The 25694-nt window shown below is 45.0% G+C and overlaps 1 protein-coding gene and 1 long non-coding RNA gene across 2 annotated transcripts in view; both read left to right on the forward strand.

The window, feature by feature from the left end:
• LOC131889868 (probable serine/threonine-protein kinase DDB_G0268078) overlaps window positions 1-21838 on the forward strand; it is a gene marked incomplete at its 5' end in the record, with an annotated part of 87958 nt that extends 66120 nt beyond the window's left edge. The window contains 3 exon segments of the mRNA XM_059239082.1: window positions 6235-6347; window positions 17837-17976; window positions 20011-21838. Coding sequence (XP_059095065.1) covers window positions 6235-6347; window positions 17837-17976; window positions 20011-21324 — 1567 coding nt within the window.
• LOC131889873 (uncharacterized) lies at window positions 3092-5097 on the forward strand. The gene is made up of 2 exons (XR_009374241.1): window positions 3092-4772; window positions 4921-5097. It is a non-coding gene; the product is annotated as an uncharacterized LOC131889873 (long non-coding RNA).
• Window positions 21839-25694: the final 3856 nt, after the last annotated feature.

The following is a 25694-nucleotide window of genomic DNA, read 5'->3' on the forward strand; positions in this document are numbered from 1 at the left end:
GATTGTGCCGGGTAGTGGCCTGGATGCTACGGTGGATTCGGGTTGGAAGTGACTGCTCCACTCTTCATTCAAGTGAACTTTGTGCTGAGGAATTGCGTATGTCCGAACTTCAAATATGCAAAGTGATACAGGCCCGAAGGTTTGGTGTGCTCGCAACACACCCAACAAAACCACTCCACCAAGAAATGAGAATCTTACCCAAGGAGAGAGTTTCCATTGCCCCAGCCTTTACCCATATTGGGCTGGACTTTACCGGACCTCTGGTCATCAAAGGTGATGACGGAAAGTTGCGGAAAGTGCATGTTTGTGTTTTTACATGTGCCGCTAGCAGAGGCATTCATTTTGAACTTACCAACGATATGAGCACGGAGGAATTTTTGTCGGCCTTGACTTGGTTGGTGAGTTGGCGCAGCAATCCTACCACGATATTCAGTGATAACGCAAAATGCTTTGTGAAGGCCGATAAATTGCTGAGTTGGGCGTATACCCGAATAAATAAGACTCAAATTGATAGTGGTTCACTCCAAAGGTTCTTGACGAATAGAGGCTAACAATGGAAATTCATCACTGAGCGGGCCCCTCATCAAGGTGCGTTTTGGGAACGCCTCAACAGAAGCCTTAAGGAACCACTGAAGAAAGTGCTTGGTGGTTCACTTCTTTCATATACCGAGATGATGACTGTACTTACTGAGATTGAAGCCACCTTGAACTCCCGTCCTCTTACATATCAACCTACTGACGATGTTCTAACTTCCCCTCTCACGCCAGCTCATTTAATCCTGGGACGGCCGATTTTTCAGTTGCCAGCCGTAAAAGAAAGCAAGCAGACTGCATCCAAGAGATATTGCCATCTGAAGCGCGTGTTGGAATTGTTTTGGTCGCGCTGGTCTAAGGAATACGTGCCTACGTTATTGTAGAGAAAAAAATGGCTGACTGAAAATCCAAGAGTACCAAAAGTGGGAGATGTTTGTCTGATATCAGAAGACAATGTCAGAAGACCGAGGTCTGGATTGTCTCTCTATCCGACAAGGTGTTGGACCACAACAAACGGGAACGGGATATGGCACAGATTCAACTCCACAAACGGGAGGATGGGAGCCAAGGCACCTCGCAGAACTCACGCTTTGATCAGGATGGGGCCGCAGACAGTACTTCAAGAAAGATACGTACATGCTGACTGCCCAAGGAGTGGTACCTGCCCAAAGGTAAGAGAAAAGTGGTCAGTTTGGAAGATTCTTCATCCAGGGGTATCTGGAAGTAACCATGTATGGCGTCAATCTTGGCAAAGTACCTGGAGGTGGGGTCAATCCATTTGATGAGATCAGCAGCGGCCGGAAAGGGGTGCACTTTGCGGATTGCAGCCTCATTGAGCCGCCGGTAATTGGTGACTAACCACAACTTCTGGCCCCCAGGTTTGGGGATAAAGTGCGCCGGTGAACACCATTCTATGGGCCACGTTTCCGGCACAAGCACGCCAGATTTCATTAACTCACTAATGAGCTTAGTGGCCATTCCCTCGAAGTGTTTGGACACCGGACGTGCTGTGGCCACGCTAAGTGGGCATACCTTTGAGTGTGGATGGAGGTGAATGCGCATCTTGGGACTCTTCATCACTCCCGCTGCGTCATCCAGTGTGGTGCCCAACACGTCGGCGAACTTGATTTTCACGGCTTCAAGTAAGATACTGCCGCTGTCAACACTGTCAACAGGCAAAAGGCTTGCCCCTGCTCCTGTTGGTACCGGAAATAGTCGAGTCTCCGGGTGAACAGGGGGTATGTGACGGCAAACCTCCGCTCCAGTGCCGCCAAACACTGCTGTGGTCTCCCCCATAGATTCCCGGACCGTGGTTTCCAGTTCAAGGTCCAAGTAGGAAAGGAAGAATGCTTGCTGATCTGCGATTGTTGCCCTCTCCATGTTGGACGTTGAGTAGAAGGACTTGAACTTTCTAGCCCAGCTGCGCATCATGGTTGGCGTGGCCTCCAATGAAAGATGTTCCGGCTGCAAAGCAATCTGAACCCCGTATTATCTAGACGGCTAAGCAGATGTTTGCGTTGCCTTTGACATCACAGCTGGCACAATGTGGGCCAATTTGAGGGCCCCCAACAAGCGTTCGGTGCATGACAGATATGTGTCCGTCATGGTATCCATCTTAGCCGAACACTCTGTCTCTAATATTCAAGACTCATCAGCCAGAGTCAGGTACAGCTCTGACACTCTGTCGAAATGCAACTGTAATTGACCCAAAACCTTGGGTCCTGCAAACGTGATGACTTGGGCCGCACTTTTGAAAGCCCTGGTGAAGTGACCCTTGTGGGCCATTATGGTGCCCTTTAATCTCGATTCTTGGGTGTCTAGGGCGGCCGCCCTTTGGTCCACCGGGGTTGCCATCACTCAAGCACCCAACAAAGTTAATAAAAGCTTGGAATTTGCGAAAAATGCTCAGATTTCCGCGACGTTTGCATCTTTGGAAAAACACTTCCCACGCAAAGTTCTTTGTTCAGCAATACTGAACACCACTGCAAGTCTGCGCCTTGTTGTGTTCTCTGCTGTCCCAATAAATGAGATGTACAATCGTCGGGATCTGTGATATGACTGACTGGACTTCGCATCCAGCCACTTTATTTATACTGTATCTGAATCACACTACACATGTCATGGCAGAAAATGGCAGAAAGTGGTAGAAAATGGTGGACGGTGGCAGATATTGGTGGACAGTGGTAGATAATGGCGGAGGTGGTCCAAAATGGCCGCCAGTGCTCGATATGCTTGACTTAAGCCATATAATTCTTTGGATTTGGAATGATACTGCAGGTTGTTTGGTAGGGCCACACTGGACGATGGAATGAGTGGAATGGCGTGGCGTTCAAAATGGCCGAGATCAATCCCAATGATGTCATTAGCTCGGGCAATAACGACTACACATTCGTTGTCCACACATGTTTGGTTATCGACCTTCGATAAGGTCATCCATCAGATGAGGTCAAGCACAAACGAAGCCCTGCTCTTTCTCCATCGGGCACAAGTGAGAACATTTTCCGTTTATGTTTTGACAATGCAAAAGACTAAAGCCCACGTTGGTCAAGGAATGACGTGAAGGATGCATCACTTGAAAGTCATAGGGCTTCTGTCAATCCGTTCCACTTGTTGGCGCAAATGACTGCTTCTGCTCACCAGTCCGTCCAATACACACGACACCCACACCCGACCCTTACATGCACTCTCAGTGGGAACACCTGTCATAATCCAAGACCATCAAACCAAAAGGTTTGTATCAGACAGTTCACCCCAGAAACGTACCAAACACGTCCAAACCCCAACAAATCACATCCAGCCCAAACCCAACCACCCCCTTTTGTCTAGAGGGCTAGTCAGAGAAACGACACTCGCAAGATTTCTGAGATTTAGCAACCAGGACATCCTGAAGTAGGAGACCAAAGAAACTACAATGTTCCAACGTTACACCAACCCCCAAACAACCCAAATGGCCAATAGGTCATGGCCCATGCTATAGGTCCTCAACTATCATGCCCCTTGTTAACACACGTCTCTAATTCCATGCGGATATCAATTATTATTCTTATGTTAGATTTGTGCCCAATCCCCCAGGGAGAAGGGGTATGTTAGATATTATGTGGGACGATAGTGGCAACACTAAGACTCCCCGGGAGAGTAGAATACACACAAGAGATACAAACACAACTCGTTAAACATTGACCATTCCTGCCACATCATAGTTTTGTTGCGTCAGTATACAAAGAGATAATGACTTTAATAATGATCTTGTAAAGTGGAGCAATGAAGACGATAAAGATGAGAGGACCTAATATGGAGCCATGGAGCCCTATGGAACACCCGACTTGACATCATAGATGTCATTCATTAAGAGATCCCTCAACCCTCAATCCCCTTTGGCTGACTTTAATGTGGGGAGTGACGTAGTTCCAATTTGCGGGTTTTATGGGGGACTTGAAAGTAGGGGATATCGCCTCAGCGGAATTCCCTCTTGGTGGAGTTATCCATGACAGAGTTCATTTTGACGGGGTTTCCCATGGTGGAGATTGCCGTAGGCGGAGTTCACTGCAGTGGAGTTCACTGTGGTGGAGTTCACCGTTGGGGAATTTGCTATGGCGGAAATCACTTGATGGAAATCCACTGGCAGAGATTGTTATTGGGGAAGTGTATGGGAACCTAAAAACATGGTAATGATCCAAACCCGAATACATGGCAGCACATGCTGGATGGCTGCCCCAAGATGGGGGCACTCATGACCAGACATCAAGACTACAAAAAAACCGCCTAACTCCCACAGACTGAGCCAACCAGACCTCGACCAGAGACAACAAAGCACCGAAGTATTATCATCACGACTCAGGCCCCTGCTCTCAGTCCAGGGGATCAAACCAACTCATTTGAGAGTTCCACAGACTACCCAACTCCCCCTGAACTTGGGATCCCGCCAGAGAGTCCAAAAGAGGACGAGAATGCCGATTTTTTTCTCAGCCCCCTTAGATGCCTTGACCAAACAGGTCATAAAATAATGGCTGAACACAGAGACATCAAACTACCAACGCAATATTCCATTCCCACCACACCGCCAGCGCACTAAATCTCGAGGACCACCTGAACAAGCCCCAGTTGGCATGTAAGTCTGGGAATCATGTTGTGTTTGGGCTCCTCAAGAAGACCAATGCTGGTCACCCCGACCAATCAATCACCAAGGTTTTGGAAGAGCGCATTCTGCAGGAAAACCTCAACGGAAGAGCACTGTTAGGGTACGAACTCAATAAATACTTGGACAACCTACATATAATATTAATATATACATATACTTTTTCATATAAATATGTACTACTAGTGAACTGTAACGTAAATATATTCCCCTAAGGTTCCAGTGCGTCATTGCGTTCTCTGACGTTTCAGACATCATTACCGAAAGACAACTCAGCCTTGAAATCTCCAAAGCAATCATCGGAACGGCGAGATATTGATATCTTCAACGGGCCACATGGTTGAAACTGGCGACCCGCAGAGCTGGAAACCGCTCTTACAAATGTTCGAGTATCCCTAATGCTACAAAAGCCGCCCAAATTAAAGACCCATCTATCACACCGACCTGTTACGCCCTCAGTTACTGGAATACCGCGACATCACCCGGCATTAGGGAAGAAATGCGAGGATGAATGATACATTCAATAACATTTACAAAAGAAAAATCTGTAAGGCGAAACAATTAACAATGGAATGACGCAACCTCAAACGCTGTGCTTTTTGGTTCGACCCAAGGGAATAACCAAACTCGAGGATTCTGACAGTGGGAACGAATTATCGGGATACATGCAACCGTAATAATCATACGGAGGGGTAGATTTTGTGATCATTACCCTAATAAATACTTTAGGTTCTTACCCATCAATTCCTGTGTTTACGATTTCTCAGTACGCTTGCTTCCATTGACGATCCCATGCAAAGGGAAAGTCACACAATTTTTTGCTTGCTTATAGCCTATTGTATTCATCTCGTGCTCAAAGTTTTCCAATAAATTGAGGTGTGCATAGTTTGGGCCATTTGATCAATTCGCGTCAAGAGTTTTGTCACTCATTAATAATGATTGAGGACAGGACCCTTTGAGATGAGGATGCCTTTGCCTGGCCAAGTATGATATCGAGAGCTCTTGGTTGGTTTTGTCAGTTGATTTTGTCGGTTAATTTTGGTTTTGGGCTGTGGTCCAGCCATGACTTGTGACCATTACCGGTAAATGGCGTTTATCAAGACATTCTCCACCCCAAACTAAATTGGGCATCAATGCCGCAACCGTGAGTTATCGCCAATTTGTTTTCGGATGATGCAATGGGTGGTTGCTCTTGCTTGCGAGGCTTGCCCCTTCCGATTCAAGCATATGCTAATCTGGAAATAAATCATCGCAAGAATTGCATTCATCTCATGCTCAAAGTTGATACAAAGTTGAAGTACAGATTGATTTACCACATCAACATTACATTCTTATTACGTTCTTATTACTGGACAAATGAGTGACATTTAGTCGACGTTAATTTAGGCTACCTTTTAAACATCAGAATATTAGGTTCCCTATCAGCAACTGCGATTATGATTCTTCTTCTCGTCTACGTTACATATAATTGTTCAAATGGTTACTAAATCTGATTTCGTCTGAAACAATTCCATTCACTTAGCGGAAATATTTTACCAAGTAATCAGCCTATCCCCGATTTGCAGGTATCGAGCTCCAGAGGTTTTATTGCGGTCAACTATGTACAATTCACCCATTGACATTTGGGCAGTGGGATGCATAACTAGCGAGCTTGTTACCAAGCGACCGCTTTTTCCAGGTACGTCAATTCATCTCAATCATAATCCATCGTTAAATGTCGTAGTTTTGTGTCGTAGAAAGCACCAGCACCCTCTCTACCTTAAGTGTAAAATTATCTCACTTCAAAAAAATTGAACTTGAGTTAAACTCTAACAAAAACCAAGACGCATCACTACATGAACTAGAATGTCTAAAAGGAGAGAATGGGACAAACAAACATCTTCTGTGAGCATCTCCTATTACACTTTGAAAACATGTTATTACATAATGTCATATTCTTGGTTCTTATGATATTATGTTCCCATGCCTGTCATCCAACCCATCCTCAGAAGCCAGTATAACCATTCTGGTAAACGTACTAACTGTGTGAAGACATCTTGCTCTCCGTTACGTATTCAATAGAACATGGCACAGTTGCCACAGAATCTGTAACATACAGTAAAAGCCACGCTCCCCGCAATCACGCTTTTCGGCCCAAGGAGGTCCAAGAGGAAGGTGATAGCCCAATACGTCCGGGAAAGCGTCAGACGGCTATCAGACACTTCGGTCAAACGCGCCCCAGTAAGGCGTCAGAGGATCGTGGGTGGCAGCTAAACCCACTGGTCAACCATTGCAAGCCGAAGAAATCTGCTAGACGGACATGCCCACGTGGGGATCACTTCACGGCACTATGGATTCTCTCCGGAGATCAGTCGGCTAGCTTAAGCGGCACTTCTCCATTGCAACCGATACGATTGGCGATGCCGAAGCCGGCGAATTCTCATATCGCTCACTCCAAAATCTTTGCAGCAAACTGGAGGTCATTTCGGACAAATATGGGGAAATGTTAGCGATTGACATCAAAGTCACAGAAGAGGCAAGGGTGGAGTTGAATAAACTCAAGGAAGAGCTAAGAACAGCCACGCTGGTGGCAACACGCCCTCCACAAGGCATAGCTGGACCAAACATCGCCCCAGTACGTGGACGAGAGCCGAAAGCTCAGCACGACTTCCAACCAAATCTCCTCTTACAAACAAACTCGCCACCAGAAATGAGAAATTGGCTTAAGGTGTTCAAAGCATATTCTAAGGCGTCAAACATGGATCTTATGTCGTTACAAGAGCTGCACTGTTGCACTGTACAATTTGCACTCAGTGCAATGAATGTGGTAAAACCGTACATCCCGTGGGGGAGATCTGCTTTGCGCGGAATATGATAAGCAATTGTTGCCGCAAACCTGGACACCTCAGTCGAGTATGTCGGTCATCAATATACGAGAGTGCTCAAGACCTTGGCCGACCCATTGCACAACGATCAACTTCTCCCAAACCCCGTGCAAGGAGTCGTGGAATAATAAAGATATCACGTATTTCGGACATTTCTCGATCTACACCACTCCTTACCTTGCACTACAAGATCAATGGCAAATCACGAAAAATTCAGACTGTCCCAGACACTGGTGTTGATCACTCCGTGTTTCCAATTGCATTCCTGCCCGATGTCAGAACTTCGCCCTTCAATCCGAAACTATAAACTGCTGCCGGTTCACCCGTGAATATTAATGGTGTCTTCTCTTTCATGGCACAAACCAGCTCCGGTCCGCGCGCTAAAGTGGAAGCTGTGCGGTCTCTTGATCTGACAGGCCCAACCCTAATTAGGTATTAGGATTTAATTTTTCTTTGGGAGTCATCCCAGAATCATTCCCAAATCCTACAGGACGTGATGTAGCTGTTAATATTTCACCTGATGTCACTCCAGTCCTCCCAAGCACAATGTCAAAGGTCGACGGGTCTGAGGATGTTGGGATCAGCTTGGGTGGTTTTCAAGCTGGTGGAGATCAGCCTCTTGTTGAAGAAACGTTGGGGTTTCTTCTCTGGGTTCACAGTCGCAATGGCGGAAACTCAGGGTTCGACGTTGGGTTTTTAAACTACAAGATCACTCATATCCTGGACCCATTTGTCGGCAGGGTTCTTTGTTCCGATTTGGGCGCCGCATCTGGCGGCATCAGGGGGCCAAAAATGAGTATCCAAATCGATCCCACTAGCAAGGTTAAACCATGTCAAGTGACCTCAGCAAGAATGACACCTGTTGCGCTTTCTCAAGCATCAATCAAAGCAACTAATGAGCTTGCCAAAGCTGGCGTCATCGTCCCATGTAACATCCCAACAGAGTAGTGGTGCTCTCCCGCACATTTCGTGACAAAACCAGGTGGTAAGAAAGTTCGCTTGGTAACCGATTACAGACAATTGAATCGGGCAATTTGCAGGCCGATACATCCATTCTGTTCTGCTGGTGACCTCATGAAGAGGGTAGACTCGTCCAGTAGGTGGTTTTGCAAGATGGACAGCGTTCATGGATACTTCCAGGTGCCACTTGACATGGACAGCATACTTCTGACTGCGTTCCTGTTGCCGAGCGGTAAGTGTATGTACACAGTTGCATCAATAGGGCTGAACTCCTCCCCAGATGAGTTCTGCATCCGGACAGATCGGGCACTTTCAGGTCCACCCTGGTTACTAAAAATCATTGACGATCTTCCCGTTCAAGTATCGGATTTCGGCACACTTCTGAAGCATATTGTCATTGTCCTCAAACGTTGTCTTGAACACGGCATCAAACTTTCGATTGACAAGCTCCAAATTTCACAAGATTTGAAATTTGCGGGCTTCCAGGTGGGAAAAGATGGGGTCAGCCCAGACCACGCAAAGCTGTCCTCCCTTAAGGCATTCCCTTCCCCAACCTCGGTCTCAGAACTCCGCTCATTTCTCGGTTTAGTCAATCAACTAGGGAGCTTCATGCCAGACCTCGCCCACGCAACGGTTGAGATGAGAAAACTCCTGAAAAAGGATATTGCATTTGTCTGGTTGTGTACCCATGAGCAGGAATTCAAAATGGTAAAAGATTTACTCACATCACCTGCCCTCGTCAAACCTTCCAATCCAGTTCTGCTGACTGAGCTCTTAACAGACCCCTCTCGACTTCATGGATACGGCTATGCTCTCCTCCAGTGCGGATCATGTGCTTTATCTGACGCACAAAAGAATTATGCCACCATCAAGCTGGAGGCATCAACAATCCTCTGCGTCCAAGTGTGATTACTTCTTTCGGGGCCTCTCCAACTTCACCATGATTACAGACCATCGCCCACTGTTGGGAGTGTTTGTCAGTAGGCTTTCAACGATGGCCAATGACCGTCTGCAAAGAATGAGGGAAAAATTAATCATCTATTCTTTTGATTTGCGTTGGACAGCTGGGAAAGATCACCTGATTGCAGATGCGGTCAGTAGGGCACCACATTTCCCCCCCGGGACATAGATGGGGAGGTTCTTGTCCGCCGCATATGTAGCTCAGATCCCGCCCTGGCTGTCATATATGGAGGCCTTGATGATGAATATCTTCGTCTGAGGGATGCGATATCATCCGGTGCTAAACTGGAAAGCACACTTTCATCGTACACTTTTTTTCACGGGTCATTACGAGTGGAGGCCGATCTTGTGTTATTGGGTGATCAACTGGTGGTCCCACGCACGGATCGCCCAGCCATTCTAAATCTCCTACATACTTCTCACTCTGGAGTAACCAAAACATATGAACAAGCCCAACAACTCTATGCTTGGCCAGGACTCTTTAACGAGGTCAAGAATAAAATATCTGCTTGCACAAGATGCATTGCCGCCCTCCCATCTCAGACAACCGAGCCTTTGATAAAACGCAACCGCGCCGAATTCCCAATCGAGTATATTTCGGTCGATCTTTTCGAACTTGGCGGCCGTATCTATCTATTGATGGTGGATGAATACAGTGGATATCCCTTTGTAGCTCGTCTCAACTCCACAGATATGGGAACCATCACATCAGTCCTACTTGACTGGTTTCTTGAGGTCGGTTTCGCGATGAAGGTGACATCAGACAATGGGCCCCAATTCCGTGGGCCATTTACCTCATTCTGTGAGTGCTTCAAATGGAACACATCACCTCGTCTCTGCATAATCCTTGGAGCAACGGAGTGGCCGAAGCAGGGGTCAAATCCGTGAAAAAGCTCTTGGAGAAAATTGGCGCAGATATTTCCGAGGAAGCTTTCCAAGAAGCTTTGCTCATGTGGCAAACAACGCCACGTTCAGATGGGTTCAGTCCCGCCGAAATCCGGCCACAATTATTCATTCAACTTGTCTTATGCTCGGCTTGTTTAGATATTACGCACTTTTGTTTCGGTCTTAGACACGACCGGATTTTCCATCCCCTTCTTTTGAGGGCGATCTGGGGGGAGGTATTATATTCTTGGTTGTTATGATATCATGTTCCGATGCCTGTCACCCAACCCATCCTCAGAAGCCAATATAACCATTCTGGTACACGCACTCATTAACACATAAAAACTGCGGAATCATTGGCATTTATACTCTTTGCATAAAGCGTATTCAAATTCGGATTTGACAAAGACGACATGGTCAAAACACTTTAAACTTGTGCAGATTTAAGCCTAACTCATTATGCCATTACGATCGCTATCTGAATATTCCAAAATAATGGTGCCTGAACGCTAATATAAACCAAATTGGGAGCAGGCGCACATTTTGTCGCTCCTGTTGTCTGGTCTGAATGTTTTTGCGATGCATAACTCTGGAACCTTTTTTTCTTTATTCAATTGGTTCATGCTTGTTCATGTTAGTAGATGAGTTTGTATATGCTTGCCGAGGCTAACTAGCTTCTTCGTCAGCCACAAGAAGGGCATCGTAGTTGACTGACTTAATCTCTCTTCTCTCGACTGTTGCTAGCCCCAACTAACTTGACCACCAATTCTTGTGCCTCTGGCTGTCCCTAGGAAGTATTTTCTTGATTTTTACCTCGATTTTTACCTTGCACGTGCTGTTTCCCCGTAGCTGGTTCTCAGTCGGCTTTTCACCTTCCTTCCTTCCTTCCCTCTGAGCTCTGTCATCTGCTTTTTCCTTCTTCACCTTTTTCTTTTCCTCTTGTCCATTTCTAATGGGTTTTCGCTCGCTGTAGAAGGAAGCTTCCAGAATATTTCTCCATATTTTGTTCAGGTTTCCTATATTTCAGATTCACATTTCTCAAATAGCTTTGCTTTCAACCACCATGGAAGCTTTATTGAAGGGATTGTCTGAAGGTGCCACGAACTAGAAAGTGTCTCGAGTTGATATTGGATGCAAAAAATCCGTCTTCTATCAATAAGCCATTCTTTACGGAAGCCTTGATAACTTGGGTTGGTCACACCCAGCTACTATTTGACTGTAGGATGAACAAGAAAAGTGTAGGCAAAACGGACGCAGGCACTGATATTCCAGGCTTGTTTGATTTGTCTCCCGTAGCCAAAGAGACCAAAGAGAGCATAGTATTCTCAAGTTTAATGAGAATGGTTGCTGCAACTAGTGGTGTAGCTATTTTCACCAATTTATGTGCATTAAGGCGTAAGGTCTGTCCCAATTTCATATGCACAAAGATCCATCTCAGGGGCAGGAGTGAAGAAATAGGTCGGATAAGTCTGTTGAGAGACTTGATAATGAGGTTGAGACAACTGACATTTCTTCCTCCCTTTCCCTCCCCGAAATATAGGAAGACTTTGTTCAAAAGAGATTGAGCAATGGACTTCATTCCTTGACGGAAATAAGTAAGAGACTCTTGTTGAATTAGATCAATGACGATTAACGAATGTTCGTTTGCAATTTCATAAACTTGTTGCATTGTGGCAAACCTGAGTCCATGCACATCATTTCAGGCTTGATTTTTCCCTTTTTAAAGTCAGATTAATATTCAAACGTCCTTTGAGACTAAGACACATTTTTGTTATTTTATAGAGAATAGTGCTTTTACCCTCTATTGAAAAATAAAGAGTTTAACCATTACGCAACAGTGTTGGAAGTCGATCAGAAAATTAAAATATGTTCGGCTTCTTTGCTCACCTCCTCTACTTTGCTCTCCAATAACCTGCCCACGTCTCGTGAACTTCAGTTAAATAAAATCCTGTATGTGAACTCGTTTATACAACATGGCACATATTTTTAAACCTACTTTAAGCCACAATTTTTCTTTGTTGTGATCCAAGGAACATCCCTCCCAGTTAACTATCCTCTTCTTGGTCTGTATCATTATTCGTGATGCATCCGAAGAAAAAAATTTTCTTCGCTCATCTCTGAGTATAGAAGCCGTGCCCAACTTTTCACTCGGGCCGACCTTTCTGTGCTTTGTCTGGATCATAAAGTCTCAGAGTTGATCTCGAAGCCTCTCACAGAAGTTTCAAATGGTATTATTACCGCCGTCGAAATGAGTGTTATTGGTACCAAAGATTCTGTCTCGCGTTATTTCCCATCAGCACTGAATTGTTTCGATTTGGAACATGTTCCAGAAGTTGCCCGCCAACAAGATACTCATTTTCTGCAATGGTCTTCAATAGACGAACCTTTAGATCAATCACAAACCAAAGTTCCTATTTATCGTGCAGATTTTGACACTCGTTCAAACTCTGCTCAATCTCATGCACTATCATGAACTCCAAACAACTCTGCTTCAAGGGTCAACACTTCCCTCAAGCCATCCGATTTAGATATTTCATGCTCTCTTCCCAACTTTTTCCTCTGACCAGATTTTGCCGAAATCAAAGTTCTCTGGTGCTGTTTTATGATAAATCATGTCTACCTCAAATGCCTCTGTAAATGCGAACCCATTTGAACAAACTCTCTCTATACGGATTCCCCTTGAAGCATCCAACCTAATTTTGTTAGCTCCACAAGGATTCGGAGAAAACCTCTGGCTGTCCGTCATAAATTGCGAGGAGTAAGGTTCAGAGATCAGGACCTACAAAGGCCATTCTTCCCGCAATGGACACCGCTCAGCAAATTCGAGGGCTTGTAGGTGCTGGAAAGCTCAGGATCTGCCAAAATTGGCGGGGGGGGGGGGGGGGGGAGGAGAGATATCAACCGTTGGACTTGAGACAACAGTTTGTGTTTTCTCACCCCTTGTCCCTGGCTGCTGGAGGGTATATGTGCTTACAACGAAATTCATTTGACCTGTGAAGTTGCTGAAGGTACCAGTGACCTGTCAGCAAAATATTAAGTTCCTCCACGACTCAAAAAAATCAATTATTTGGCTCAAACTTTCGATCCTTTAATGCTAGAGGTTTGCGAAATCTAGATGAAGCATACACCAGATCCCTGGGCTTTATTTATGGCCCACCGCTCAACAATCGTGATAAAAATTTGAGCATACTTGAGATCCATAATTTATGTCTTTTGCTCTCTCAAGTATTATAACAGACAGCGATTTCAGGCAATTTGAAAATAGTTATTACTTGGCATAATCTTGCTTCTTCCGTAGTTCCAAATTGGCATTGCTGAAGTCTTTCTCGTACTAAAAACAATGAAACCCGAGCATAGATGTGAACAGTTTATTTGCTTATTGGAATGGGTGTTTCTTGGTCTTGATCACAATCTGCATGGCGTAGATTTCATAGATATCGAATGAACGACGTACTTGATTGCCTTGCTCTCAGTTTCCTCACTCGCTCAATATTTATTAACCCACTCCATGTATCTCTCCATCCATGCAAAATGAATCAATGAAATGTGTCCGTTCTTTTCGGTGCCCTCTTGACTGGCCAGCTGCCTTAAACTATCCATGGAACTTTAAAATGAATAAACAACTAATGCCTTTGTTCTGTTGTACATTTCATAGCAAAAACCATACTTAACAAACACATTGTCTCTGCATCATCTCTTTTGATTAGCACATATGTCAAATAATTGTAAGAGTATTTCAAACTGGATAGCTTCCAAATGAGCTTATCTTGGCTGACATGTTGTGCTGTTGTTGGTGAGTTCGTAGCATTTTCTTGATTGCGCTGTATAACCGGTCATCAGAGATTCATCTGTCAAAACAATCACAGTTGCTGTCAGTCTGGCAGCTTGGCCGGAGGCCAGGGGGGTCTTGTTTTACCACAAGGATGGAGGGAGCGCATGGGTAGCGGAGAGAGAAGTAAAGCTCTAGCTCGCTTCAAATTGGAAATGATACCCTTTATTTGTCAGCTGTTTTTCTCGTCCTCAGCCCAGGCAGGGCGCCCAGTGCTACATAATCCCCCCCAGGCCGGACAGCAATGGGAGAACTCGAAAATGAGAGGGGAGCAAGCAAAAAGAAGAAAATGCCAACTTTGAACTCTTGAATATGCCTCTCCCATTTGGGCTCCAATTAGTTCGGTAGGTTTGCAAAAGCTTGAGCAGGTCCAAAGATGTTTTACTAGGAACATTGAGGATATGAGAGAGCTCTCGCATTGGGAGAGGCTAGAAAGGTTGGGATTGTACAGTACTCAGAGAAGGTACGAAAGGTATCGGATATTGTACGTTTTCAAAAGCATTCATGAGCTTTGTCCCAATCCAGGATTTAGGGTCAATTGTAGTAACCGTAGAGCCTTAATGTGCGTTTTGAGAGCACCTGCAAGCCCTCAAGAATCCAGGCTAGTTAAAACAATGTAGTCCACCTCCTCTCTTCTTTCTCGGGCTCCTTCATTGTTCAATTTGCTGCCCTCAAATATTTGTAGGGCTTATGTCGGCGTTGATCCAGTAGCAGGATTTATGTCAGACTTTGACAAGGTTTTGACTAAAACTCCTGATCAACCTTATATTCAAGGATTAGCCAGATCAGCCAACTCCAATTCATTGGTCGATCAAATAATATATATAAATAAAAGTCAACTAAAATGAATAATCTTCTCGTCTTGAACTGGTGGGATTCCAACCCTGGTAGCGGTAAGGAAATCCGCCAAAAAAAGAACGGGCATGAAAAATGAAGATGGCAGAGCAGGATAAAGTGAATTAGTAATACAGAGCGCGTGAAAAAAGGTAACCAGTGGACAATGCAACTCAAGCCGATAGAATGCAGCGCCATGGATTGGGATGTTGCAAAAAAAATTGTCGGGTGTCCGACTCGGCCAAATCCGGGACAATCCGGGCTGTTAACTAAGTGGGCTCGGCTAGGGACGAGGAGACGAAGAGGGATGACAGCAGGGTAGCCATTCAAATTCTCAAACCCCGAGCCGGATTGCACCTCTGTGCATTATATTTAGTAAAAAAAAAATAAAGACTTGTGGTGGCCGTGCGAGGCTCAATCTACCTTTAAGTAAAGTCAAAGCCACATTTTAAAGGTCAAATTGAATAGACTACCAAGAAATAAACCAAATCCTGGCATGACGAAGAAAGCAATGATGGTCGGTCACGCTTCTCGAAGCAAGTTCTCATGGCTTGTTCAAAGGGGTGGGCTTGCCTGCAATTCTTAACGCTGGCCCGTGAGTCTTGTCACCACAGATCCTATAACAACTAGATTGGGCCGAGCTCAGAACAAAGGAAAATGGATTTTGTGTCAACAACTCTCACGGTTAGTTCCTGGCTGGATTTAGTGATATGGTGCTGATAAGTCTTCATATAGCGCCATCTATCTTTTCTCCTATCTAATAACTTACTCCTTCCCTCCATGTCATTACTGGTATTTCTAGTTCTTTTTCCAATGCCCGTTTTACCACGTTTCTTCCCGACTCCATCTTGAATAAACGTACCCTTTGATATCTCAACATGGCGCAGCAGTTTTAAGGACTTTCGCCTCACTTTCATCTGAATCTCTTACATTCTTGTCCTTTCCGGATTCGTTTGTGCCCTCAACCGTCCTGAGGCCCAGCACATCATTCATGAATCTTATCCTCGGTTCAATTATTCCACCACTCATGACTCATTGTACGTTATATCTTGGACTCGTCTAAACAATCACTGATCTCAAGGAGGAGCGTCTTCTCACGGCATTTCAACGCTTGTGACTCCTTTCTTTCCAATGTGGATTCGTTGGACCCATCTAATTGGGATATCTCCATGCTAGAGAGGATTACCGATTAACGGCCTCTTTGCCAAAGTTGAGGACTCCCTGAACGCTCTGGAAGAAGTACTGGCATCATCAAGCGGACATTTGGATTGGAGGAAAGAGGATTCCCATGTCACGAAATTCTCCAAGGATGTTTCCAAGCTCCGAGAATGCATCCTCAAAACTTCTGCCACTGTTCATGCTCTGGTACGGCCAAGTCGACCAGATTTGTCAAGCTCCAACCACCAGAACATCTCCAAGATCCACCTTGCCCTAAAACCGGGGACACTTTCATCTTCGTGCACTTTGGCATAGCTCCGTTCATGGAACACAGGTTTCACCTTATTCTACTCCTCCAACCACATGGACACTTTCCCTCTTGCGGAACACCGAGGCTATCTCCATTCCTGCCTCAAAATCAAACTCCAGCACATACTTTCCACCAAAACCAAGGATGACACTCCAATCCCAGAGAGCCAGGAATGTATTGCCAATTTACAGGAAATTTTCGTCCAGCACATACCGCTTCTAACATGCTGATACAATTTTTTTGGTGAGATCAGCAGCCTGGAGAAAAATTCAGTGACTGGTATCTTTGTTTACAATTGGAGGGCCAAGAATGCTGAATTGGACACAATCAAAGAGGACGACTTCTATATTCTCCGAGTGGTCCCTGGGAATTCCAACTGCCGACTTTGTGAAGAATTTCTTCGTCAATCCGACCCCTCTCGTGATCTTTTTCTCCAAACTGCAATGGCATGGGAGTCTGCAACGGNCTGGGAATTCCAACTGCCGACTTTGTGAAGAATTTCTTCGTCAATCCGACCCCTCTCGTGATCTTTTTCACCGAACTGCAATGGCATGGGAGTCTGCAACGGCTGCGGAAAGATCAATTTCAAACAATCTAGCCTCAACCATGATTGCACTCACATCCTCCTACAAAGGTTCAAAATTTCAATTTAAAACCTAAACCTTCCAAGGAGGGTGATCCATCCACCTCTAATATTCTCCAAGGTAAATGGAATTCTGACCATTCCTAACAGCTACCAATTTTATATCATCAGCATGTATGATCAGCATCATCAGATAAGTCATCAGCATAAGACAATTGAGAACCTTGCCTTGAATCCCAATCTCATGGAGCCTGTTAACTATAAGACCATGATTTGCGATGCCAAAGGCCTTGGCAAAGTCGAGATAACTGATCAACTGATTCATGGCTCTCTAATCCCTCAATAACCTGCTCTATATGTTCAATCAGTTGGGTAACCGTGCTAAAATGTGCTCTAACCTATGTTGGCTGAGAGGAAGGACTTCGGTATTATTTACTTTGACTTTCAAAACCCGACAGTGGTTTGAAAGTTTCCAAAGGGGGAGTTGGAGTGATTTCAAATTGAAGGTTTCATGCCGTACCTGATAAATGTTTCCCGTACACTACTTTGTCCATTATGCTAAACACCGAAAACCATACCAATTGATGTGCCTATATCTTTTAATCAATAGACCACTCCCTTATAATTTCATATTTTGCTGGATGTAAAATAACTCATAATTCAAAATTAGTAGAGTGCACAATGCTTTAACACATTATTTATCGAATTGTTTTGAAAGTATCTTTCAAATGAGCAACCTTCACTGAATCATAAATGAAATGAACTTTGCACCTGGTGTTTTCAGGTGCTTCGGAGATTGATCAACTGTTCAAGATTTGTTCCATCCTGGGTTCTCCTAGTCGCAGTGATTGGCCTGAGGGAATATCATTGGCCAACGCTATGAGTTTTAAATTTCCAACTTTCTTACCAACTCACCTGTCACAGGTAAGATTAAGATATCCTACTATTATTTTCACACTTTATGGGCACTGGTAAAATGAAACTGGAGCATAATTTTTACAGATGGAAATAACTGAAGTCCGTCATGGTTCTTGAAGCTAAAAGATTTGTTTCAAAAACACCAAAAACTAAAAGCAGTTAATGAACAAAAGCACCCTCAGCAACAACACTCAGCTCCAGAAAAGAATCAATTGCGTACCATAATATCCGTACCAATTTAAAAAAGGAGGCTTAATGTCAAACAGTGCAATAAAAAAGTCTCAATATCTTGCAGGTGAAATGAAGCTTAATAGATAACCATGAACTACAGTTGCGTACCTATCATTTTGAGCTGGCTGAAAGGGACTAAAAACGACCAATTGCCAATATGACAACCTTTTGCATTTTAATACCTTGTTTTTCCATTTTTACTTTTTTGAGCATTTGGCAACTTTTTCACATTTTCTCAGCCTTTTCGCATTTGTCCCATCAAAGGTTGGAAATGGAGAACCTGATGTATTAATGGTGGGCTTGTACAAACGTGCCAAAAAGGGAGTAAATTCCTCCTCCACGTTCAAGAACTGTTTTCATCAACATCGGTAACAGTAGTGAGGGTGGTCGAGGGCTGCCCAGAAGAATATTATCCCCTTTTGGAGCCCCTCACGGAACCTGAGATGGACGCGGCCTTCGAGAAGATGAAGTGCAAATCCCCCTCAACATCTGGGGGTTTCTCCTTTCCTTCTCCAGACCATGGCCCAGCCACTCCTGCAACATCTATTCAGCCTCGCCCTCCATTCTTTCCTCTTCCCACCAGAGTGGATGGCCAGCCGTTATCCTCATCCACAAGAAGGGGCCCAAGGATATTCCAGACTATCATTGGACCAAGGCCCTGGAGAACCGCTTCTTGAAGATTATGTCCACCCTGCGAGCTGCCCGCTGTGGAGAGTTCCTCGTTCAATTTTTGTCTTGTTAGCCAACATCTCGCCAGGACTCATATGCTCCATTGGTTCTGGTGAGGACCACTCCCCTGCTACTTCACTTTTATTGGCCTTCCATAGGGGGTTCTGCTTTCGCTAATTCTTTTCAACCTCTATGTATCCGACCTGCCCAAAGCCCCAACCACCAAGCTCCCCCATCAACCACCTTCCGGTACAATGTCTTCAGTATGCAGACGACCTGGTTCTTTTGGCTGATTCAGCCGTGGGACTACAGAATGTCATCAATGTCCTCCACGGTTATTACCAAGAGAACGGACTTCAATTCAATACCATCAAGACGATGGTTTTGCGTAAAGGTCGCCTTCCCCTTTAGCGACAGTCCAATTGAGACCGTGAATAATTATGTAGGTTTCACTCTCTCAACCCAACTCTTCTGCACCGACCATCTCAAATCATGAATTGTCAAAGCTAAAATCAAGAATCTTCACCTTCCGATAGTTCTTCAATACATGCGGATTTCCATAGCCCAAATTTTCCTCTACACTCAATTCGCCCTAAAATCCGCTGATGTCACCTTCACCAAGTTCTTCAAACGATACCTCTGATTGACCTAATATGCCAATTATGCGTGGGCGTATTTTATATCCGAGACTGAGCCCCTCACCATCGGGCTGTCAAGCATTGTTGGGATCCTGGAATTTTCTGACGTGATGTCCGGACACAACTTGTCTTTCCCGTCCAAGGACTTGTTAACAAACCAATTGTCCTTGGCCCGACATCCCTTCGGAATATACGTACCTTTGTCCGGCTCCCAGCCTAATGCCATTATCGACGGGCGTTGACAAAGGATCTGGACATACTTTTACACATTTTAGGAGTTGACATGACTGAGAGTTTCAATAAAACCTGTATTACCATTAAAATGATAAAAAGGTCATTATCAAATGATAAAAGGGCAAACTACAGAATTGCTGGAATTCTGCTGCTTTGCAATTTTGATTTTCATTTCTTCATTGCGTATGTTTAGCCTTTTCACTTGTTCCTCCTTGTTTTCGTGAGAGGCCTCCATTCATCCGTTTCATTCTCCAATTTTGTTCTCCAGGTGCTGGGTCCTCACATTTCCTCCCGGCTCGTGTCCCTTCTGTATACATTGATGGTATGGAATCCGTCTTGGAGGAGCTCGGCTCCTGAGGCATTGAAGCATTCATTTTTTAGGGGGCCCAAAGGTCTGCCCCGAACATCAGCATCGACATCTTCAGCCAGATCAATGTTCATGGAACAAGTGCAAGGATCCCAACTTCAACTCAGTCAAAAACCTACCACGTTATTTGGTTTGTCCACCTCAAAAAATGAACCGCATTTTGGCAAGCGCCAACGGGCTTTAACCCAATCCCGGTCTCCTCATCATCATCATCACCACAACCATCATCATCATAATGACCATCCTTCCAACAACGCCAATAGCTTGTCCTTGTGTAAAAAGGAAGAATTGCGCCGGCTGGCTGCACCTGTGCTAAAAGCCGTCGAGGACGACGACGTCAACCATGACGACGATGGTTATGACGAGGATGATCTATCAGATCTGATTGCAACTTTTAGCTTGTCGCCTTTGAAAAGGAACAAGAACATCCCTGAGTCCAAACAACCGGATTCAAACTTTGGAAGCCATGTCAACACAGGCCAACCAAATATCAATGGTGAATGCATTTTTGTACCTAATATGTCGAAAGCCACCGATCATCAGATGATGGAAAACAAGTCAGCCATGGTTGTTCGCAAACATTCCAAACAAGGGGATAATGAATTTATGAGACATTTTGTGATTAATCGTGGTCCGATCAAGAGGCTTCCTTTCCAGGAGGATGACAAGAGATTGCCTTGGTTTCATGGATCAGTGTCAAAAATCGATGGAAACTTTCGACCTCTCAATACCAAGTTGGGAAGTCTTGACGTTCCCGACCACTTTAGCGTAGAAGTGAATCGGGATCATACTTTTCCTCACACCAAACAACAAAATAGATCGACTCTTAACAAGAGTATTACAATTTCATCACTCAGTCAAGAATCAAATCCAGGGCCCCAATTTGAGAACGGCCACAAGTCATTTCCACCTTTTCGCAGCCCTCGTGAATTTGGTCACAATCATCCAATATTGGACAAACATGCCCCTGCATCTACCAGAAGGTTGCTGTCGAGCTATAAGGTGGTTGACAATCTCCCTAGGGCCCCTAAGGGCCTCCAAAATAACAATAATTACTCAATACCAATTCCAAGTAAGCGTCAGGGACAGGAGTCTTTCTCGTCACCATATGATAATGGAGTTGTCCGTGGAACAAGCTTCAGAATGGAGCAACCAGCCCCCAAGCCTGCCTTGATTCATGTTCGAACTGATTGGGCGGCCAAATATCTTAAATGACAGTATCGTTTAGAAGGTAGTCAATACTCATTTTCAGTGCTTTAGCCATTCCTCAATAAAAGGAAGTTCCATTTACTTTGGCCAAAATGAATAATTCGTTACACCACTAGAATTCAGCGTTACTCATTTGTTAGTTTTGATAAAATGTCAATGGCCAATACTTGAGGACAAATACTTCATTATGAACATACTTCAACATATCTGGCACGTAAGTTGGATATTTTTGCCAAAATATTTCGAATGCAGAAACGTGAAATGATATTTTTTGTTTTGCTTTTCCCCAAGTTTTTTTACCGCTACAGGAAACGTACTTTCACTACCAGTACGTACTGCTAGTACTACCAACTACTATTAAAATGAAAGGTTCATCTTTAACCTTAAAGTCTTTTCATTCCTGTTTTGGAGCTCGCTGAGAACAGACGCACTTTAGTTGGGTGAGCGTGGTTAGTGGATTTAAGTGTGTGGGTGAATAAATGGGGATTGCAATTCATTCACTTAATTAGGTATGGGTTGTCACGGCTCTTTGGCAAAACGTAATTACTTTAAAGCCTAATAAGTCTATTGGTCGTTTATGTCAGGGCCAGGAGAGCTTGAGGGTCTCAGGTCCCTAATGGCCTCTAAAGCATCTTGATCTTTTTCTACAAGATCATCAAATTGCCCAATTGACTAACATTATCAATCTCAACAAACTCATCAATATAGTAATGGCTTGTTGCTCCTACACTCTTTGGAGTTGAAAAGACACTTGGGAACTGATCTCCAAGAGTGTTGGCCATAAACTCAACATTGTTTATGGCTTCCCCATTGACCTCAAAAGGCCCTACAGGGAATTTACCCATATTAACCAAATTACTAAAAAGTCGAAAATTTTGAGCTGTTGAGGAACTTGATATTTCGTCAGCACGTAGGCCCACCCTTCCTTAACACTGTAGGCTTAATGCCGTTCGTTGAAAGCATCAAATACCTAGTCTGGAATCAGGGTCAGGCGTGTGAAGCTAATTTATCAATGGCTGCATCTATGGACAAACTGGTGACCCCGTTGTTAAGAACATATTTTCTTCTTTGAGAATNCTAGGCCAGACTTGTCATTTTCTGTCGCATCTGTGGCCAAGTTTACCTCTCATCCAACACAAGAACATTGGAGTGCTTTGAAACGGATTCTCAAGTATCTGAAAGGATCTGCTAATGTTGGAATCACATACTCAAGGGGAAGTGAGGTGAATATTGTTGGATACTCTGACGCTGATTGGGCCGGAGATCCAGAAGATAGACGGTCCACCTCTGGCTATTTGTTCCTCTTGGCAGGCGGGCCAATCTCTTGGAGGAGCCAAAAACAGAAGTCAGTGGCCTTATCGACTGCAGAGGCCGAATACATGGCTCTCTCAAGTGCGGCTCAGGAAGCGATATGGTTGAGAAACGTCATGAAAAGTGGAGGGCAACCCGTGACAGAACCAACTAAGATCTTTGAGGACAACCTGCCAGCAATCGGTTTGGCCAAGAATCCCCAGTACCACGGTAGAGCTAAACACATCGGCATCCGATATCATTTTACTCGAGAACAGGTGGTGTTAGGTACCCTCGTCTTAGACTACTGCAAAACGGAGGATATGATAGCTGACATGTTGACAAAGGCGTTGCCAAGATCGAAATTACGCAAGTTGAGTAAAATGTGCAATATAATTGAATGGAGTGTCGAATGAGGAGGAGTGTTGGGAAATTAACATTCTCTCTTATATAATGTACGTTTCGTGATGTTCTTTCTGGGAGTTGCGATCTGTCTACGCGCGAAAAAACGGATTGGCTCACGGACGTAACTCTCTTGAAAAACCCCCGTGTTCACCGAGTTGATAAATAAAGTTGTCCAACGTTAAAGTCCCGAGTTTTGTTCCATCCGACGTCATTCAACAGGTTATGGGTCACAGTCTCGTTCCACTGCAGTGAACGAACCTTGGAGGAATGTCGATGGAGCAACGGACGGCGGTGGTCCCTCTGAAAGGACCCAACTATGCCACGTGGAAGATTCAAGCCAAGATGGCTTTGATCAAAGACGCCCTTTGGGGCATTGTGAGCGGAACCGAGGTGGAACCAAGCTCAGACGTGGATGGGGAGGCCTTGAGGAAATTCCTGGTCTGGAAGGACCGAGCCTTGGCCGCACTGGTACTCTCCGTGGATTCTGGTTTATTGTATCTGCTCAGTGATCCGACCGATCCGAAGCAAGTGTGGGAGAGTCTTCAGAACCAGTTTCAAAAGAAGAGTTGGGCCAATCGACTTCAATTGAGACGGCAATTATTCACTTGTCAGCTCCGAGAGGAGGGTAATCTACAAGATCATTTGAAGGCAATGACAGAGATTTTCCATGAATTAGCCGTCGTGGGAGACCCCGTGAACAAAGAGGATCGTGTCGTTTACTTGCTAGCCAGTTTGCCAGAGAGCTACCAAGTTCTGATTCGGCGCAGGAAGCTCACCCGGATATCCCGTCGTGGGAGACGGTAACCGAGCGCCTCTGGGGCAAAGAACGGAAAAGGGCAATAGTAAGTCCCATTCCGATGACTGAACAAGGTCTTGCCTCATCAAATCAGGCCAGAATGATAGAGTGCTTTCGGTGCGGGAAAATGGGACACATCAAACGCAATTGTCGGGTCCGATGGCCTGAAAAGAATGGACAACGAATGAGCAGAGCTCACAGGGAAAGTACCCGAACTGTCGTCAACACCGTCCAAGATGTTGGTCTTCCGGCCCAAGTGTCAGCCAATACATGGATTGATTGAGACCAAACGTGGATCGTGGACTCGGGTGCCACAAGCCACATGTGTAATGATGAAGAGATGTTTGACAGTTTGAATGCACTGGAAAAACCGGTTAAGATCACACTCAGAGATGGTCGTGGCGTGGAAGCCATTCGGCAGGGGAACGTCCAACTGGTAATGTGCGTTGGAAAGAAGAGAGTCTCGTGCACACTTCACGGTGTGCTTTTGGTTCCAGAACTGTCTTTCAATCTTCTTAGTATCTCAAAGGCATTGGAGGTGGAGCATCAGCCGCTTTCGATGGAAGGAAGTGCTCGATTGCCAGTCGGGACAAAAACGTTGTTGCCGTCGCCACAAGAATTAATGGACTCTATTGGCTGGATCATGTCCAGAAGATAGCAAGTGTGATGATATCAAATAATGAACAGAATGACGGAACATCTTTTCAGAAGTGGCATCGGCGCCTTGGCCACCTGGGCGTGAGTGGGATAGCAGAATTGATCCGACAAGAAATGGTGGTGGGAATGGACCTCAAGAACGCGGTCACGGACGAAGTTTGCGAGCCGTGCGCCATGGGAAAGATTCATCGGTCGCCATTCCCAAAACAAGCCCACAGGAGAGCGAATGAAAAACTTGAGTTAGTCCACAGTGACGTGTGTGGCAAGATGGGCGAGACGTCGTTGAGCGGAGGAAATTATTTTCTCACTTTTATTGATGACCATTCACGGTACGTGTGGGTATACATCTTGAAAAAGAAGAACGAGGTCTTCTCAGTATTCAAGAAGTGGAAGACCATGGTAGAGAAGCAATCCGGATGCCAATTGAAATCACTTTGAACAGACAATGGCGGAGAATTTACCTCAAACGAGTTCGAGGAATGTCTGAGTCGGGAGGGCATTCGTCATGAATTAACAATCCCGTACAATCCTGAGCAGAATGGAGTCGCGGAAAGAATGAATCGTACTTTAGTTGAGGTCACCCGAACTATGCTTGCGGATGCTGGATTACCCTTAAGGTTCTGGGCAGAGATGATCTCCACATCGGCCTATCTAAGGAATCGAGCCCCAACTAAAGCAGTGGTTGGAAGGACACCTTTCGAAGTTTGGACTGGTGAGAAACCCAAAATTGCTCATCTCAGACGAATTGGGTGTCTTGCTCATGGACACATCGTGAAGGAAAAAAGGGGAAAGCTTGATCCCAAGTCAAAGCCAGTAGTGTTACTTGGATATGCTGATCAAATCAAGGGATACCGTCTATATGACTGCACTCAAGAGTGTGTTGTTCATAGTTGAGATGTTGTGTTTAGTGAATTGGCGAACGGATTCTCCTCAAAAGTAGCTGAAACTCCAGGTCGCACTGTGGTTCTCGACGAGTTGCTGGATCCAGGAACGTTTGAATATCATGATTGTATGAGCGAGCTGGAGACTCGAACGTTCGAGCAGAACAGCAGAGGTGATAATCGCGACAAGGAGGAAGAAAAACAAGAACAACGACCACAACGTGTTCGACGGGAGCCCCAAAGGCTAGGGGAATGGACCTGCGCTGCTCTCTCAAGTGAGCCGGATCCTGTCACCATCAAAGAGGCTTTTAGTCGGAACGATTGCAAGGAATGGAAGGGTGCGGTTG

This window comes from Tigriopus californicus, chromosome 11, assembly GCF_007210705.1.
Source record: "Tigriopus californicus strain San Diego chromosome 11, Tcal_SD_v2.1, whole genome shotgun sequence".
In the NCBI taxonomy this organism is placed as follows: Eukaryota; Metazoa; Arthropoda; class Copepoda; order Harpacticoida; family Harpacticidae; genus Tigriopus; species Tigriopus californicus.